Source organism: Dromiciops gliroides, chromosome 3 (assembly GCF_019393635.1).
Source record: "Dromiciops gliroides isolate mDroGli1 chromosome 3, mDroGli1.pri, whole genome shotgun sequence".
Classification (NCBI taxonomy): Eukaryota; Metazoa; Chordata; class Mammalia; order Microbiotheria; family Microbiotheriidae; genus Dromiciops; species Dromiciops gliroides.
Window position 1 is genome coordinate 665,720,591 of NC_057863.1, and position 18,972 is coordinate 665,739,562.

Genomic DNA, 18,972 nt, shown 5'->3' on the forward strand with positions numbered 1-18,972 from the left:
CCTAACATTAGCAGGGGGTGGGGAAGGCTTCCTGTCGGAGGTGGAATTTGAAGGAAGCGGGAGAGGTCAGGAGTTGGAGCTGAGAAGGGAGAAGGTTCCAGGCACGGGCACAGCCAGTGAAAATGCCCAGTGCTGGAAGATGGAGAGCTATATTCTAGGAGCATCAAAGAATCTAGTGTGTAAAAAGCCTAGAAAGGGAGTGGGGGCGGGGGGGGGGGGAGAGGGAAGAGATGTGTCAGGTCGTGAAGGGCTTTGAACGCCAAACTGAGCCGTTTGTATTTGATCCTGGAGATGCTAGAAGAGCCACTGAAGTCTATTGAGTAGGGGTGAGGGTTGGGGGGTGGGGGTCTGTGTGTGACGTGATCCGACCTGGCTTTGGGAAAATCACTTGATGGTTCTTCCAGTTCTTTGAGACTACAAAAAGTGCTGCATTGATGAACTTCCAAATATGGGTTTGTTTTTTTTAAACTTCGTGACCTCTATAAACAGTCAAAGGATCTGGGGTGCAGCTAGGGAGGCTTCCCAACTCACACATAGGTCCCTCAGGTTCAAAGGCTTCTGTGGGTCCGTATCCAGCGAACAACCAGAGCTCAGAGCCCCACTGGTGTGTTTACCGTTACTAAACAGCCAGAGAACACGTTCAAAGAAAAGTCACGTAAAGAAATCATACAGGGAGAAAGAATATCCACCGCTCTCTTTCCCAGGGAAGGCTCAGAACCGACTACATTTCCCAGAATCCTTGCGCTCAGATTCGCGGCTTGTCAGGCCAATTACCATAGACCACATGGAATTCTGGGAACTGTAGTTTTGTGGCTCTCTGTACGCAGGCGCCGTTCCGCCGGCGGATTGGCTCTGCGCCTACAGTGGACAGAAAGAGTGCGCACGCGCGGCTCAGGGCGGCTGTGTGGGTCAGCGGCAGAATAGGCAGAAGCCTCCGCTGACAACTGGGTCCTGTCTTCGAGAAGCCACGCAGTGCCTAGGGGGCGCGCGGCCCAAAGGCCCCTCAAGCTCAAGGTCCCGAGGCCTCCTGGGAATGGTAGTTCACAGTCTCCGGGTGCGCAGGCGCAGTTCTCACAACTTCTGGCTGGGCGCCGGCGGGAGCAAGCGCGCATGCGCCGTGCAGCACAGCTGGTGAGTGGAGGGGTTGGTGAGTGGGCACGCGTGAGGCCCTGGATCCGGCCCCCTCCCCGTGCCCTCCCGTACGGTGTCCGTTGCTCCCCACCCCATCCCCGGGCCCCTTAGAGGGTTGGGCTCCAGGTGGAGCCGACCGGCCGCCCCCTCCTCCCTCGCTCAGGAACCCTCTGTGGCTCCCCATTGCCTCCCCGGCGGGAGAAGAGAGCAGGGCCTGGCCCCGGGAGGCCCCACCGCCCTGGCCCTGCGCCCTCCAGGCCGGCCTCACTCGGTGCCCAGGCCGGGCCCAGCTGCAGGAGCTGGCGTGAACGCTGGGCAGCAGCTGCCGGGTGGGACGGTTCTGCCCGGGGCCCTCCAAGCTCCCTCTTTCCCAGGGGGTCCTGCCCCAGCGCCCCTCCCCCAGCCCGCCGCGAAGACCTGAATTCCAATCCAGCCTCATACACTCCCTGGCCGGGAGACCCCCCCCCCCCCGCCCCAAGTTAGGGAACCCCTGCGTGCCTCAGTTTCCTCGTCTGCGCCCGAGGCCGAATAGAAGCTCTTCCCTTGCTACCTCTAGGGCTGACCACTCCTTCCGGCCATCGCTGGACCCTTTTATTTTTGTGGTTGTGTTGATGGCGTAGATGTCTACCCCGTTCTCCAGCCCCCAAATAAAAGCCTCCCTATAACGCCCAAGGCGAGTCAGTGACCTCCCCAGTCTGTCCCCTGGGCCTAGACGGGGTAAAGGTGGCCCGTGGGTCAGTCTTCTGAGTCCAGCTGTATCCTTTGAAAACTCACAGACCGTCCTCCTAGTGTTGCGCTGTGTCCCATCTGATTTCCACCAGCCCAGCCCTTTGGTCATTTCATGGGACTCGCTAATACTCCCTGACATTCATGCACCGGCCTTGCCTTCTTCACCCGATGGGCACCCCGCACCGAAGAATGCTGTCATCGATATTTTTGTTCACATGGTTCCCTTTTCTGTCCTTGATCTCAGTGGGGTGTACCCCACTGTGTCAATGGATAGGGCCTTTGGGTATAATTCCAAACTCTCCCAGAATGGTTGGATCAATTCACATCTCCATCAGCAGTACTCCTAAAAACTCTCCATCAATTGTCATTTTTTGGGGGGGGGATCATCTTTGTCGATCTGATGGGAATGAGATGAAATCTCAGAGCTGTTTTAATTGGCATTTCTTTGATTAATTTGGAACATTTTTTCATAGGGTAGTTAATAGCTTGCCTTTCTTCTTTAGCAAATTGTCTGTGTCCTTAGACCATTTGTCTTTTGGGCAATGACCCTTATTCTAATCAATTTCCCATATATTTAGGATTCCAGACAATTTTCACAGAAACTTGCTGCAAACTCTTTTCTAATTTCTGATTTTCTAATTTTGATTTCACTCTCCTCTTTCTACAAAAACATTCCAGTTTTATATAATCCTCTGATCTTCCCTATTCTTTGTTTGGCCAAGAACTTTTCCTTTTCTATAATCCATTGATACCAGGACTGCTCCACTCTATTCCTTTTGGTAGTTCTTTTACAGCTAGTTCTTTCAAACTTTTAGAGCAGGAATCAGCAAACTCCAGCCTCATGGTCAAATCTGGCCCACAGTCAGTTTTTGCACTGCTCCAACCATGAAATATAAAAACAATTTTTCCCCTGTGGGCAGTTCTAAAACAGTTTGTGTCACTGTAGTTTGATAATGCCACTTTTAAAGAGGTTTCATTAATATCTGTACTACACAAATTCTTCTTAAAAACTGATAAAGAAAAGAATCTACCACATTCCTTTTACAAGACAAATACAGTCCTATTACCCGAGCCAGGGAAGGATAAAGCAAGTAAAGAGGACCATTGACTAATATCATTAATGAATATTGATTAAAATATTTAAACAATATCCTGGCAAAAGATTATGATAATTTATATAAAATAAATTATGACTTAACTTGGATTTATATCAGGGTTGTAAAGATGGTTCAATATTAGGAAAACAAAATAATATTAAGAACCAAAACCACCAAAATCACATCTTTATCTCAATTAATTAAGAAAAAACTTTCAATTAATGCTCATTAATTTCTTCACTAAATATAATACTCTTCAATAAGTACAATACTTATTTGTGCTAAAGAAAATGTTGGCATATAGGTATTTAATCTGATAAAATATATGTAAAAACAAAAGCAATGGGGAATATTTTAGAAGCTTTCCCAGTAAATAAAGAGTAAAGCAAGGGTACCCCTTTCCCCATTATTATTTAATATAGTACTAAAAACAATAGCAGTAGAAATAGAATAGGAGGGGCAGCTAGGTGGCGCAGTGGATAGAGCACCAGCCCTGGATTCAGGAGGACCTGAGTTCAAATCCGACCTCAGACACTTAACATTAACTAGCTGTGTGACCCTGGGCAAGTCACTTAACCCCAATTGCCTCACCAAAAAAAAAAAAATAGAATAAGAGAAAGAAATTAAAGTCATAAAGATAGACAAAGAAGGGGGAAAAAAAATCTATCCTATCCCTATTGGCTGACAACATTATGGTTTATTTTGAAAATCTTAGGGACAGCCAGATGGCACAGTGAATAAAGCACCAGCCCTGTATTCAGGAAGACCTGAGTTCAAATCTGGCCTCAAACACTTGACACTTACTATCTGTGTGACCCTGGGCAAGTCACTTAACCCTCATTGCCCTGAAAAAAAAATTAGCAAGACCAACAAAGAAACTTATTGGAATGATAGCTTTAACAAAGTTATATGCTACAGAATAAGCCAACAGCTTTTCTATGTAATAATAAAGCCCAGGAGGCAGAATTGAAAGGGAAGTCCCAGTCAAAGTGACTACAAAATGCATGAAATATTTGAGAGTCACTCTACCAAAGAATATTCAATATTTACATAGATATAACTACCAAATGTTTCTTAGAGAAATTTTTTTTAAAAGCCAAACTTAAATAGCGGAATATTAAGTGCTCATGACTAGGGCATACTGATATAGTAAGAACGACAAAAACTACCAAAGTTAACATACAGTTGTAGTGCTATACCAATCAAACCACCAAAAAGCTATTTTACAGAGTTAGATAAAAGAATAACACAATTAATTTGGAAGAACAAAAGATCTAGACTATGAGGGAAATAATGAAAAAAAAAGTATGAATGAAAGAGCTAGTTATCAGATCTCAAATTATAAAGCAACAATAATTAAAATGATTTGGTACTGGTTAAAAATAGAAGACTGTATCAGTGGAATAGACTAGATAAGGATGAATCAGAAATAATGTAATTCTGGGGCAGCTAGGTGGCACAGTGGATAGAACATCGGCCCTGGAGTCAGGAGGACCTGAGTTCAAATCTGGCCTCAGACACTTGAAACTTATGAGCTGTTTGACCCTGGGCAAGTCACTTAACCCTCATTGCCCTGCCCAAAAAAGAAAGAATGTAACTCAGCCCAGTGTTCAATAAACTCCAAAATATGTTATCTAGGAAAAAAACTCCCTAATCATTAAGCAATTAGAAGAGAAAGGAGATCATGTACCGTTTACAGAAGGAGATCAAGAATGAATTCTTGGGGTCACCTAGGTGGCGCAGTGAATAGAGCACCAGCCCTGGATTCAGGAGGACCTGAATTCAAATGCAGCCTCAGACACTTGACACTTACTAGCTGTGTGACCCTGGGCAAATCGCTTAACCCTCATTGCCCTGAAAAAAAAAAAGAAAAAAAAAAGAATGAATTCTTAACCAAACAAGGGGCAGAATTAATTGTAACAGATAAGATAGATAATTTAGATTATATAAGATTGAAAAGCTTTTGTACAAACAAAATGATAACACTTAGGATAATGGAAAAACCACCTAGAAGGAATAAAAAGCACTTTTTAAAAAAGTCAAATATCCCTAATGAGGATTTGATATCAAAGATATATAAAGAACATAAAAGAACATGACCGAACAATTCTTAAAAGAATTATAAATTGTTAACCTTATAGAAAAATTCTTCAAATGAATAACAAATGGGATTTGCAAATTAGAACCCTGTACATCTTACAAATTGACAAAAGTGACAAAAGATGGGAATAGTTAATGTTGGAGGAATTGACAGACACATGAATACATTGTTGATAGACCTGTGAGTTGGTACAACCATTCTGGAAAACAGTTTGGAATGATGAAAAAAAAAAGTGGCTAAAATGCCCGTGTTCCTTGATCTAGAGCCTGTATTGCTGGCCATATACCCCAGGGAGGTCACAGGTTTTAAAAAAGGGCTCATATACACTGAAATATTTATCATAGCACTTTTTGTGTTAGCAAAGAACTGGAGACAGAAATGCTCATCAGTTGAGGAAGAACGAAAAAATCTTGGCACATGAACGTAATAGATTTTTGTTGTGCTGTTGATAATTGCTTCCTTGTTGTGTATTTTGAGATTTCATTTCTTGTTATTTCTCTTGAGATTCTCCAGATAAATTTAATTTTTTCTAGTTTTATAAAGCAGTACTTTAGTGGTTTGAGTGGCACGGCATAGAATCTGTAAATTAAATTTGACAATATTGCCACTCTGATTATGTTGTTGTAGCCCATCCATGAGCAGTTAATATCTCTCAAAATATGGCTTCCTTGGGGGCAGCTAGGTGGCACAGTGGATAAAGCACCAGCCCTGGATTCAGGAGGACCTGAGTTCAAATCCAGCCCCAGACACTTGACACTTAGTAGCTGTGTGACCCTGGGCAAGTCACTTAACCCTCATTGCCTTGCAAAAAAACCAAACCAAACAAAAACAAAATATGTCTTCCTTTATTTCTCTGAAGAGTCTGTTGTATTTCTCTAATTTTGATGTGTACCTTGGTTATTGTTGTTTGTCCTTTGTTCTAGAAGAGGACCATGACTTCAGGGTGATGTCATGACTTGCCCTGAATAGGATTTAAGTGAGTGAGGGTGTGCGAGGTCACCTTATACCTTGGTAGGTAGACCGCAAGGCATCATGTATTCTGTTGTTATTGTGAGTGGGATTTTTTCTACCTTTCTGTTGGGTTGTAGGGGCAATACAAGCATTTCTGCTCCAGAGGGACGCAGACATTCCCCCAAAGCACCTTGCTCTTCAGAATCTGACAATAAAAACTACAGGGCTGATGGGAAACGGGATTAGAGGCACAGAAAAAAATCAGAGCCTCATAGGAGTGGTGGCATCGTTTCCGGTGTGGGCCGAAATACACAAGTAGCCTAATCCACGGCACCTCATTTGAGGCTGCAGGACCAGAATGAGCTCGTGGAGGGGAGGAGAGGGACAAGCATTTATGTAGCGCCTACTGTGTGTCCCCGATGCTGGGCTGAACGCTTCACCAACTCCACCCCCGCACCAGGAGACAGACGCGGCCCTTTCCCCGACAGAGCCCTGAAGTCGGCCCGCAAATGAGGGTGCAGCTTTCTCACTGTTCCCCCAGAAAGACGTCCAAGCAGCGATCAGGTGTTCCCTGATGTGTCAATCATGTTGGAACAAATCTGCCGTCGCAAAAGGGCCGGATACAGAAACCTCGAGGGTCTGAGGGCCGACCTCCCCGGGCTGGTTGCCACGCGCTGTCCTGCCGCCTGGCAGGTGGCGCCTCCTTCCTCCCGCTCTTGCTGACGTCACCGCCTCTTCTTCCAATGACGCGGTGACTGGCGCTCCCGCCTGACCGCTTGCTCTTTCTCCAGGGCTGATCGGGTGCTTCTGGCCAGGTTCTGTCGCCCCATCAAGGATCATCTGCTTTTCTCTTGTCTCTCATATTTATGATGCAAGAAGGTGGTGTTTGGCCCAAGCCTTTTCTGCACCTAGTTTGTACCTTTTGTTGTTGACGTGTCATTCCCCTGGTATTGAGCCAGAGGCGTCTGGGCACAGAGCGCCGGGCTTGGAGTGAAGACAGAACACTTATCATCCGGGGTTCAGCTCTGCCCCTGTCCGCCCGGGGCCGTGGTTCTGATCCTGCCCTGCCCGCCCGGGGCTGCGGCTCTGCCCCCGACTGCCCCGGCTCTGCCCCCGACTGCCCGGCTCTGCCCCTGACTGCCCGGCTCTGCCCCTGACTGCCCGGCTCTGCCCTGCCTGCCCGGGGCCGTGGTTCTGATCCTGCCCTGCCCGCCCGGGGCTGCGGCTCTGCCCCTGACTGCCCGGCTCTGCCCCCGACTGCCCGGGCTCTGTGTGTGGCTTCTGCCTCTTCTAGCTTGTCTCCCCTTCAATCACCTGGAGGCTTCGTGTGTGGAATGTGGATTGGGACAAAAGAGACTAGAAATAGGGAGCCCAGGAATGGGTTGGCTACAACTGTGGGGTCAGACTCGCCTTTGGGTGGTTAGTATCGTGAGTGGCTGATGGCACAGGACAGAGCACTGGCCTTGGAGTCAAGAGGACCTGAGTTCAAATCCAGCCTCAGACACTGGCTATCTGTGTGACCTTGAGCAAGTCACTTCACCTCTGCCTGCCTCAGTTTCCTCAACTGTAAAATGGGGATAATAGAGTCGCCTCCCCCCAGGGCTGTTGTGAAGATATAAGGAGATGATATCTGTAATGTGCTTAGCCAGTGCCAGGCATACAGTAGGTACTACATAAGTGCTTGTTCCCTTCCTAGAAGGACTCAGGGCTGTTACAGGGCACATTCACAGATGTTCTCTCAAACACTGTCTTAAAGGTCATTGACTTTAACCCTCATACCCTCTGTCCAGTAGGGCCGTGGTAGCCACACCCAAGTGCTGTGAGGAGAATTCCCCCTCCTCTGGATCTCTGCAGTGACTCATCCGTCTTTCCTCCTCGGCTCTGCTTTCCTGCACTTCCCCAAGATAAGTACCAAGAGGTGGGGCAAGGGCAGGAAGAAATGCCTCTTGAGCTCTGGACATCTGCTTACCAGGTGAGTGCAAGTGTCTCATGAGACGCCGTCTGACATCCTTGTAACTCCCTTGTGTCTGCTCCTGTGGGCTCCAGTTAGGCATTGGAGCTTCAGCCATTCTCCCCCATAGGACTGGCGGTGAGACCCCAACCACACTCGCAGTTTGATGTAGGAGGCAAACAAGGGGTTAACAGAAAGACCCAAGACCCAAGCTCTAATTAAGGTATGAGCTCCAAGAGGGATCCAGACCCCTTAATGGGTAACTTCAGACTTGAGACTTCATTAATACAAGTCAGGGCCTAGGTTCTCATTACCCACATGAATCAGCACCCATAACAAGAACAGAAAGAGGCAGGTCATAGAGACCTTACCAATAACAATGATACACAGACAGGGTATAGAAATTCAAACTGATAAATGAAAAGGTATTGAAAGTAGACATGGGAATGAAAAGGTGACGTGCAAAAAAGATCAAATTTGTCCCCAGATTCACCTTATGACTGGTAGCCCCCCAAAACACACCTCCACAGAAAAAGGCACCCACCTCTGGGGTGGGCTCAAGCCCCCAGGAACTCCCAATTAGGAGAAGCCCACCCCTGTACCTCTCTAAAGTGGAGATTATTATAATGAGACTGATGATCAATTTATCCATGGTATAAATATAACTGTTTCATCTTTCCCTATTCCAGAGACACCTCCATGATTCCCTCTCTATGGTCACTCACAGTACTGCAATAAAACTTGGGAAACTGAGTCACTGAGTCTTGTAATTCTTTTGGGACAACTCATGAGGAATTTGACCCTTAATTCCATCCCACATCAAGTTGAGCTCTGTGGTGGGCTCCTGAGGCCTTACAGATGGCCCCACCAGTGGGTTGATAGAATTCAGACAACTCGATGTTCAGCCAGAAATGCTGAGCACCCAGGAATTAGAGAACATGGACTTAAGAGAGCTCCCACCCACTTGAAATCAATGACCCCATTGGGGGTTTTCTTGGCAAAGATACTGGAACAATTTGCCATTTCCTTCTCTAGTTCATTTTACAGATCAGGAAACTGAGGCAAACAGGGTGAAGTGACTTGCCCAGGGTCACACAGCTAAGCCATTGTCCGAGTCCAGATTTGAACTCAAGAAAATGAGTCTTCCTCGCTCCAGGCCTAACACTCTACCCACTGTACCCCCTAGCCGTCAAGGATGTTACCAGACACCAACCATTTCCTTGAGAGAACTCAGGATTGGAGAACTTCTCCCCATCATTCCTGTCTCGAAAATTTCTAAGTCCCGATGTTAGACAGAGAAAAAACCAATCTCCGAGCCAAAGAAAATAGGTTTATTAAGAGGGATCCTGTCTCCCAGTAAAGCTGGTCTCAGGTCTAGCACCCAAAGACTTCAAGCCTCAGGAAGGAGGGATGGTTATACCCATATAGTCCCCAAGATTAAAGCCGTATGAATGCAGTTAGCTCTTTCTGCAATAAGCAAGTATATAGTCGTGTCCTCTCATCTACTGGTCCTTAGTGTCATTGTTGCTAAGTAACATAACTCAAAACTTACAGAATTGCAATATCACATCTCACATGTGCAAGTAGAAAACCTGTCTATGGATTTAGAAGGGGACATCTGTGGCAAACTATCCCACATTTAAGCCACTCTTAGGCCATTTGATGAACTTTGAATACCTTAATCAGGATGTTGCTGTACTTCTTATTCTACCAATTCTGATTGGTCCATAGCAACTCCAGAGTAGCTATTTTGGGAATCTGACTTTCATCCCGATTGGTCCATCCTAACCGCAAACTTTCATAGGACGAGGCTTTCATGCGTGAGAGGACATACTGACTCAAGCATCTATAATATGTCTTAATTTATTATCATCTATAAGGAATGACTTAAATCATAGATATCAATAAGTAATGGGAAAATCTCACTCACATTTCTCTTGTCATTTCTGTGTCTCCCTCATGAACCGCATAGGTAAGAAGAGATGTGTTTGATGTTTCAGGAATCAGTGAGCTTCAAGGATGTGTCTGTGGACTTCACCCCAGAGGAGTGGAGCCGCCTGGACCCTGCCCAGAGGGCCCTGTACAGGGAGGTGATGCTGGAGACCTTGAAGAACCTCATCTCCCTGGGTAAGGACACCCCTTCTCCCTTGACCTGGGGTGTCTCTGCTTCTTACTCGGTAAACATTGAGGGGTGACACACGAGCTCCCCTGAGCTGGGGTTTCTCTGTAGCAATGGGGTCTAGCCCGTGGACTGGGGGAAGACCCTGGAAACCGCATTCCTGCTTTCTGTTCCCTAGGGAAGGGTCTTGGTCTGTTGTGAGTGGGTGTCCTGTCCCTTTGTCACACTTTCTGTCTCCCCAGGGCAAAGGTTCTTGGTCTGTCCCAGGACATGACAAGGTCCTCTCCTCTTGGCAGGGAGGGAGGTCAGTGAATCAATGGTCTCTCTGAGTCCCAACTAGATCTGAACTCCATCCCTATAAGGGCATGAGCCCGGCCTCTGGGCCCTCTCAGCATGGCCTCTGCTCCCTGCAGAGAAGGGGGCCAAGATGGGATCCTGGGCTGGTTTTCTGTCTCAGGACCTTCCTCATTTCTCTCCCTGTGATCAGGGCTCCCAGTGAAGCCGGATGTGATCTCCCGGTTGGAGAGAGGAGAAGCTCCCTGGATGCTGGAGGGGGCGGTCCCAGGAGAGCCTGGCCCAGGTGAGTCAGTGACAGGTGGGCGGGCGGATGGGAGGCGCCGACCATTCGGCAGCTTTGTGTTTGTGGTGATCATCCACATGGAGCTTTCATGGTTGCAGCATGATTTACATGTAATCATTTAGCAGGGAGGCATCACCAGTCATTTTCCCCTTGACAAATATATTCATATGTAAGTGTCTGTGTAAATATGTTTAAATAAATACAAATACAAATACATTTTTATAAAAGATACGATATTTAATTGTGTGTATATAGACTGAGAGGCAGTGTGGCGGCTGGAAAGCCGGTCTGGAGACCCAGAAGACGTGGCTTCCCATCTCGCCTCTCATGCCTCTTCCTGAGTGTGTGATCCTGGGCGGGGGCGTCACTGCTCCTCTAGGTCAGGGGTCTCTCTGAGACCCACCACAGTAGAGGGACTTCCTTACCCAGGAGCTTCCTGGACTGATGAAATCCCGGGTCCAGCCCTCTCACAGTGTATTCTGTATTGTGAACCTGACCGTTTTCTCAAGGCCCTCCCAGCATTGCCCTTCTCGCCTGGGCCCACGTTTCATTGAGGATCCTTCTGTTCTGTTTTCTTTCTTGTTGTGATTGTCACCCCATCCCTCTGTCTCCTGCCCCAGTAAAAGCCTCCTGAGCGACTGACTGCCCCTTTGAAATCGGACACAGGCAGTTTTACTGTAAGGGTTCTGGGCCTGTGGGGAAGAGGTGAAACAGGCTTTAATATTTGACATTAGCTGAGGGCTTTAGCCTACAATGGGTTTGTGGTGAATTTCATAGTAATAACAGCTAACATTTATTAAGTGCTTGCTGTATTCCAGATCTGTGGTGAGTTTTATAAATAGTATCTCATGAGATCTTCACAGAAATCCTGTGATGTTCATGCTGTTAGTATCCTTTGTTAACAGATGAGGAAATTGAGGCAAATGGACTAAGTGACTTGCCCAAGGTTGCACAGCTAGGAAATGTCAGAGACCAGATTTGAACTCGGGTCTTTCTGACTGCAGGCCCAACATTCTGCCCTGTGGTGTCCCCAACTGCCACCCTTTGGTATTTGAAGTGTAGAGGAAAAAGGGGACCATGCGTGACTGTGTGACCAGATTCAGTTTTCTGTAGCTGGGCCCTCTGGTCAGATGTGAGGAACCCTCTCAGTGGGACAAAGAGAGCTTTTCTGCTCTTGTAGAAAGAATGTCAGTGACGCTGGAAAGGACGAAGCAAACAGGGGCCATAGGGAGCTGCTGCCCCACATAAGTCAGGGCAGAGGGAGAGCACCCCGATTCCCCTGAGGAGATGGCGGGACCTGGACTAGATGCCCCGCATGGCCTAGCGGGGAACATACCAGCAAATGGATGGGAGCACCCCAGGACTTCAGGAAGGAAAATGGGGCACACAGACTCTGGGCCAGCGAGTCTTTCTTTCCTGGCAGATTCTGAGACATTAGTAAAGAGTTGGTGGGTGAAAAGAAAGAGGTGATCCCCAAAGGCAGCGATCTTTGATCAAGAACAGGCTCTGCCCTGCCCTGGCGGACTTGGTGGTGGCTGTTTGGCTTTGCTGAACTGCTTTCTTGACTCTTTCTTGTTTTAAATTCTTGGTACAAGATATAGCTTCCTGGGTAGGAGAGGTGGGAGGATGGACTCAGAAATGAAGGGCTTCTGGGCAAGAGCCGCAGAGATTGCGTGTGAAAGGTCACATCAACCTGACGCACCTCATGGGCTTCTCTCTCCTGCGTCTGTCCTTCACTGTCGCTGGCCGGTTTAACTTTAATCCTGACCCTATGGCGCTTTTTGGGCACGGTCATTCTCTTTATAGAACAGGGAAATGCTGTGGATACAATTCGCCTGAGCATTTTGGCAGAGTATTTGATAAAAGTCTCTCCTGTTATTCTTGTGGAAAAGGCATGTGGTCTGAAAGCCACATGGGGTTGTGTGACTGAATGTGGGGGGGGGTCATGAAAATGTTGGCAACAACGAAAGATGACGTCTGCCTAGTTTATATTCCTATGTGCCTGAGGTTGCACAAAGGGGTCCCGAGTGGAGAAAGTGTAAGGATCCCTGGCCTACAAGATGATGCCAAGAGGAGGCCGGGAAAGAGGCCGAATGGCTGGAGCCAGGAAGTGGTCATTGACTTGGAGGTCGTCCCTCCTAGAGAAGGAGGTCTCCCCAGCGGATGGTCCCAGGGGTCTGTCCTTGCCTCTGATAGGTGGCCTTAGAGGTCATCCAGTCCAGTCTCCTCATCTTACAGATGAGGAGACTGAGGGAGAGAGGGGTTAAATGACTTGCTCGGTCATGCATCTAGTAACTGCCAAGGTAACATTTGAGTTCAGGTCTTCTCAACTTCTCCATCTGATGCTCTATATGCTATACCAAGCTGCTGTTCCCTAATGATAGCTATAAGAGCTTTAAAATTTGTGTATTGAGGGGCAGTGGATAGAGCACGGGTCCTGGATTCGGGAGGACCTGAGTTCAAATCTGGCCTCAGACATTTGACACTTACTAGCTGTGTGAGCCTGGGCAAGTCACTTAACCCTCTTTGACCCATAAAAAAAAAAACAACTTTTAAAATAATTGTATATTAATAGCTTTAAATATCACTTTCACTTCCCAATATATTCCTCCTCTATCCTTTATGACAAAAAAGGAAAAAGGAAAAAGAAAGGGAAAAAGCATTTCCCAAAATCTAACCAACATATAAGTATTTCCAGTGTCTCCAAATAGAATTCACTTAGGCCTAGGCATATGCTCTTCCTTTGGCGTATTGATCTTCACTCTTGACAGAACAAACAGAATGTCAGACTTCATATAGAGTAGTTTTCTTTTTTCTAATGCAGACAACAGTGACTGTTGACTTTGTTTTTTCAGGTTCATTTCATGAGGAAAGATGTGAAACCAAAGACTCTGCTCCAAAACAGGACATTCTCATGAGAACATCCGCAAAGGAGAAGCTGCGAAAGGTCGGTCTCTGGAATGCTGGCTAGGAGAAATTTTGAAATGTGCTGTTGGTGTAGAGAAGAGAAGGGGAAACTGGGGGTGGGGGAGCTGGGGAAGAAATGTTCCTCCACCGTTCCTTCATAGTAGCCCTATTGATAAGGCGAGTGCCTCTGACTGTAATATATTTGGAAGAAGTTTTTCTGGGTGTGTGATTGTTTCACAAGACAAATTCTCCAGAAGAGTAAGCAAGCCTCTGTAGATATGATGTATTTGAAGAGAGTATCACAGTGATAAGATCTATTTAGAGATAATAGAATGACATGGGCAAGGGCAGTAAATATAGGAATCCCTTCTGACACTACTCAGACAGAACTCAATTTCATACTTATATACTAGAGAATAGGAATATGACCATAATGAATGTGAGAAAGCCTTCCATAAAAGATAATCCCTTCCTTAATAGCAGTAAGGTGGTGCAGTGAAGGGACCCTGCAATTAGGAAGACTTTAGTTCAAATCCAGCCTCATACACATATTAGCTGTATGACCTTGGACAAGTCATTTAACCTCTGTCTTAGTTCCTCATCTGTAAAGGGGGAATAATAATAATAATAGCACTCACCTCCCAAGGTTGTCATGAGAGTAAAATGAAATAATATTTGTAAAGAGTTCTGCAAACCTAAATGTGCTATATAAATGCTAGCTATTTTTATCAGTGAATATATATTGGAGAGAAACACTAAATGTGTTAATGAATATAGAAAAGCTTCTCATCAGTGGGGAAGACAGTACCCATTAAAGAACTCACATTGGAGAGAAACCCTTTTGGTTTTTTTTTGTTTTTTGCAGGGCAACGAGGGTTAAGTGACTTGCCCAGGGTCACACAGCTAGTTAAGTGTCAAGTGTCTGAGGCCGGATTTGAACTCAGGGAGTCCTGAATCCAGGGCCGGTGCTTTATCCACTGCACCACCTAGCTGCCTCCGAGAGAAACCCTTTTAATGAATTTTGGAAAACTTTAGCCCAAAGCTTTTTTGTGTGTGTGTGTGTCTGTGTGTGTGTGGCAATTGGGGTTAAGTGACTTGCCCAGCATCACACAGCTAGTAAGTGTTAAGTGTCTGAGGCCGGATTTGAACTTAGGTACTCCTGACTCCAGGGCCGGTGCTCTATCCACTGCGCCACCTAGCTGCCCCCTAGTCCAAAGCTTTTGACTTCTGCCCACCAGGAAATTCAAACCAAAGAGATACCCTTTGAATATGATAAATGTGAGAAAGCCTTTAATAATAAGTCTTGCCTTCTTTTACAGCAAGGAACTTATACCACAGAGAAATCCAATAAATGGAATGAATATGAGAAAGCCTTTAGCCAGAATGCCCTCTTTATGTATCATGAGAGAATTCTTCCAGGTGAAAAATCCTGTAAAATTAAAGAATGTGGGAAAGCTTTTTGTCATTTGAGAAGCCCTACTGACTGTAAGAGAATCTATGCTCAAAAGAAACTCCATCCTTCTAATGAATGTGAGAAATTTTTTACTCTACATCAGAGAGTTAGCTTTGCAAAGGAGTCCTTTTATTGTAATGAATGTGGTAAAGCCTTTAGATGGAGGTGTAAGCTCACTGCACATCAGAGAATTCACACCGGAGAGAAACCCTTTGAATGTAATGAATGTGGAAGAGCTTTCCGTGACAAATCTTACCTTATACTACATCAGAGAATCCATACTGGAGAGAAACCCTTTGAGTGTAGCGAATGTGCAAAAACTTTCAGCCTGAAATCATCCCTTATTTTACATCAGAAAATTCACACTGGAAAGAAGCTCTTTGAATGTAATGAATGCAGAAAAGCCTTCCATTACAAATCTTGCCTTACTCTCCATCAGAGAATTCATACCAGAGAGAAACCCTTTGAGTGTAATGAATGTGGGAAAGCCTTCATGTGGAAGAGCCAACTTAATAAACACAAGAAAATTCACATTGGTGAGAAACCCTTTGAATCTGATAATTCTGTAAAAGCTTTCAGCCTGACGAGAATCCTTGCTGAACATGAGAGAATTCATGTGGAAGAGAAACGATTTGAATGTAATGAATGTGACAAATCCTTTAGGTGGAGGTGTAAACTTACTGCACATCAGAGAATTCATACTGGAGAGAAACCCTTTGAATGTAATGAATGTAGGAAAGCCTTCCGTGAGAAATCTTGCCTTACTCTACACCAGAGAATTCATACTGGAGAGCAACCTTTTGAATGTGATGAATGTGGAAAAAACTTTAGCCAGAGATCATCACTTATTTCACATCAGAGAATTCATACTGGAGAAAAACCCTTTGAGTGTAATGAATGTGGAAAAGCCTTTATGTGGAAGAGTCAGTTTAATAAACACAAGAAGATTCCAAGTGGAAAGAAGTCTTTTGAATGTAATGTGTGCAGGAAAGTCTTCCATGATAAATCTTACTTTATAATACATCAGAGAATTCATACTGGAGAAAAGCCCTTTGAGTGTACCGAATGTGGGAAAAACTTTAGCCAAAGGTCTTCACTCATTTCACATCAGAGAAATCATATTACAAAGAAACCCTTTGAATGTAATGACTGTAGGAAAGCCTTTCGTGACAAGTCTCACCTTACTGTACATCAGAGAATTCATACTGGAGAAAAACCCTTTGAGTGTAATGAATGTGGGAAAACTTTTAGCCAAAGGTCATCACTTAGTTCACACCAGAGAATTCACACTGGAGAGAAGCCCTTTGAGTGTAATGATTGTGGGAAAGCCTTTCGGGATAAATCTCATCTTACTGTACACCAGAGAATTCATACTGGAGAGAAACCCTTTGAGTGTAAGGAATGCGGGAAAAATTTCAGCTTGAGGTCATCACTTAGTTCACACCAGAGAATTCACACTGGAAAGAAACCTTTTGAATGCAATGAATGCATGAAAGCCTTCCGAGACAAATTTCACCTAATTGAACATCAGAGAATTCATACAGGAGAGAAACCCTTTCAATGTGTTGAATGTGGCAAAACCTTCCACAACAAATACCAGCTTTCTGTACATCAGAGCACTCATACTGGACAGAAACCTTTTGTATGTCTTGAATGTAGGAAAACCTTTATGTCAAAGAGTCAACTTAATAAACATGAGAGAATTCACACTGGTGAAAAACCCTTTGAATGTGACAATTGTAGGAAAGCCTTCACCCGAAAGGACCACCTTACTGAACATCAGAGGATTCATACTGGAGAGAAACCCTTTGAGTGTACTGAATGTGGGAAAAACTTCAGCCAAAGGAAATCACTTACTTTCCATCAGAAAATTCATTCTGGAGAAAAACCCTTTGAGTGTCCTGAATGTGGGAAAAATTTCAATTATAAGAAGTCATTTCTTTTCCATCAGAGAACTCACACTGGAGAAAAACCCTTTCGGTGTAATGATTGTGAAAAAGCCTTCCACAACAAATCTCAGCTTACTGTACATAAGAGAATTCATACTGGGGACAAATCCTTAGAGTGTAATGAATGTAGAAAATCCTTCTATAACAAATCTCAGCTTGTTGTTCATCAAAGAATTCATACTGGAGAGAAACCCTTTGAGTGTCATGAATGTGGGAAAGCATTCTACAATAAATCTCAGCTTACTGTACATCAGAGAATTCACACTGGAGAGAAACCCTTTAAGTGTAATGAATGTGAAAAGGCCTTCCATCACAAATCTCAGCTTAATGTGCATCAAAGAACTCATACTGGAGAGAAACCCTTTGAGTGTGATGAATGTGGTAAAGCTTTCCACAACAGATCTCAGCTTATTATACACCAGAGAATCCACACTGGAGAGAAACCATATGAGTGTAATGAATGTGGGAAAAGCTTTAGCCATAGAAAATCATTTGTTTTCCATTTGAGAATTCATACTGGAGAGAAACCTTATGAATGTAATGAATGTGGGAAAGCTTTTTACAGCAAGTCTCACCTTACTGTACATCAGAGAATTCATACTGGAGAGAAACCCTATGAGTGTAATGAATGTGGGAAAAAATTTAGTCTGCGGTCATCACTCATTAAGCACCAGAGGATTCACACTGGAGAAAAACCTTTTGAGTGTAATGAATGTGGGAAAAACTTCAGCCGGAGGTCATCACTTATTTCACACCAGAGGATTCATACTGGAGAAAAACCCTTTGAGTGTAATGAATGTGGAAAAAACTTCAACCAGAGGTCATCAATGGTTTTACATCAGAGAACTCATACTGGAGAGAAACCCTTTGAGTGCAATGAATGTGGGAAAAATTTCACCCGGAGGTCATTACTTAGCAAACACAAAAGCATTCATACAGAAGAGGAACCTAGTTAATATGATAAATGTAGGAAAGCTTTGCCATGCAGAATTAATAAATAAAAATTCACGCCGGAGGGTAAGCTTGAAACAATTGAAATATATAGTTTGTGCTTGACTTGTTATCAGAGACCTCATATTTGAGAGTAACTACATAGAAGCAATGAATGCAAAAAAGCCTTCAGCCAAAAAGGACACTTTACTGAACACCAGAGAATGTGCAGTGAGAAATTCCATAAAGTGTAATAAAATGCAAGAAAGTCTTTGGCATTAATGGAGCACTTAGGAAGGCACAGAAAATTAAGGCAAAAGAAAGTTATGAATACTATAACCATGAAAAGATCTTCATTGTATATATTTCATCCCTTATTTAATATCATAGACTTCATGCTGGAGATGAACTGCAGCAATGTAATAATGACAAGAGTATCATAACAGCTTGCTGTTTGTTTAATGCTGGAGAGTCAAGATTGCTGACTTGATTACCAGCCACACTATTTCATGGTGTTTTGAGAGGGGCAAATAACAATTTCCTTTGTTTCTCCTGAGCTCCATGCAGTTCACATTGGTTGCCATTAGGTGGCAATAAGAGTTGTACTGATCAGTGCATCAAATTATGGTAGTGTGTCAGATCTCAATTAGACTATCGTCTAAAAAACATCCCTTCTATTTTTAACTCCCACTGATAAGTTGCAGGCATTCGGATGCATAAGAAACCTCAGCCCAAAAGGTGTGTATTTTGTTTTTAAAACAGTCACAAGAAACATCCAAGAAAACTGGGAAATAGATTTGTGCATTAAACACTTTCTTTCTCCATTCATTTATTTATGTTTTGTAATAAGTTTTATTGATGCCTTTTATTTTTACATCATGGGTCATTTGTCCATAGAGATTTACCATATTGTATACACTTCTCATGAAAGTCTGACATCCAACATTGATAGGGACTTGACACAAATTTATAATAATAGAGGCAGCTAGGTGGCGCAGTGGATAAAGCACCAGCCCTGGATTCAGGAGTACCTGAGTTCAAATCTAGCCTCAAACACTTGACACTTACTAGCTG

General features: G+C 44.5%; 1 protein-coding gene across 1 annotated transcript; it reads left to right on the forward strand.

Moving 5' to 3' along the window:
- Positions 1 to 910: 910 nt before the first annotated feature.
- Positions 911 to 18,681, forward strand: LOC122751836 (zinc finger protein 420-like). Its single transcript, XM_043999019.1, has 6 exons — positions 911 to 1,131; positions 7,800 to 7,981; positions 9,961 to 10,087; positions 10,567 to 10,659; positions 13,515 to 13,606; positions 14,886 to 18,681. Exons 2-6 carry the CDS (start codon positions 7,949 to 7,951, stop codon positions 17,922 to 17,924), a joined length of 3,384 nt encoding a protein of 1,127 aa, XP_043854954.1. The 5' UTR covers positions 911 to 1,131; positions 7,800 to 7,948; the 3' UTR covers positions 17,925 to 18,681.
- Positions 18,682 to 18,972: the final 291 nt, after the last annotated feature.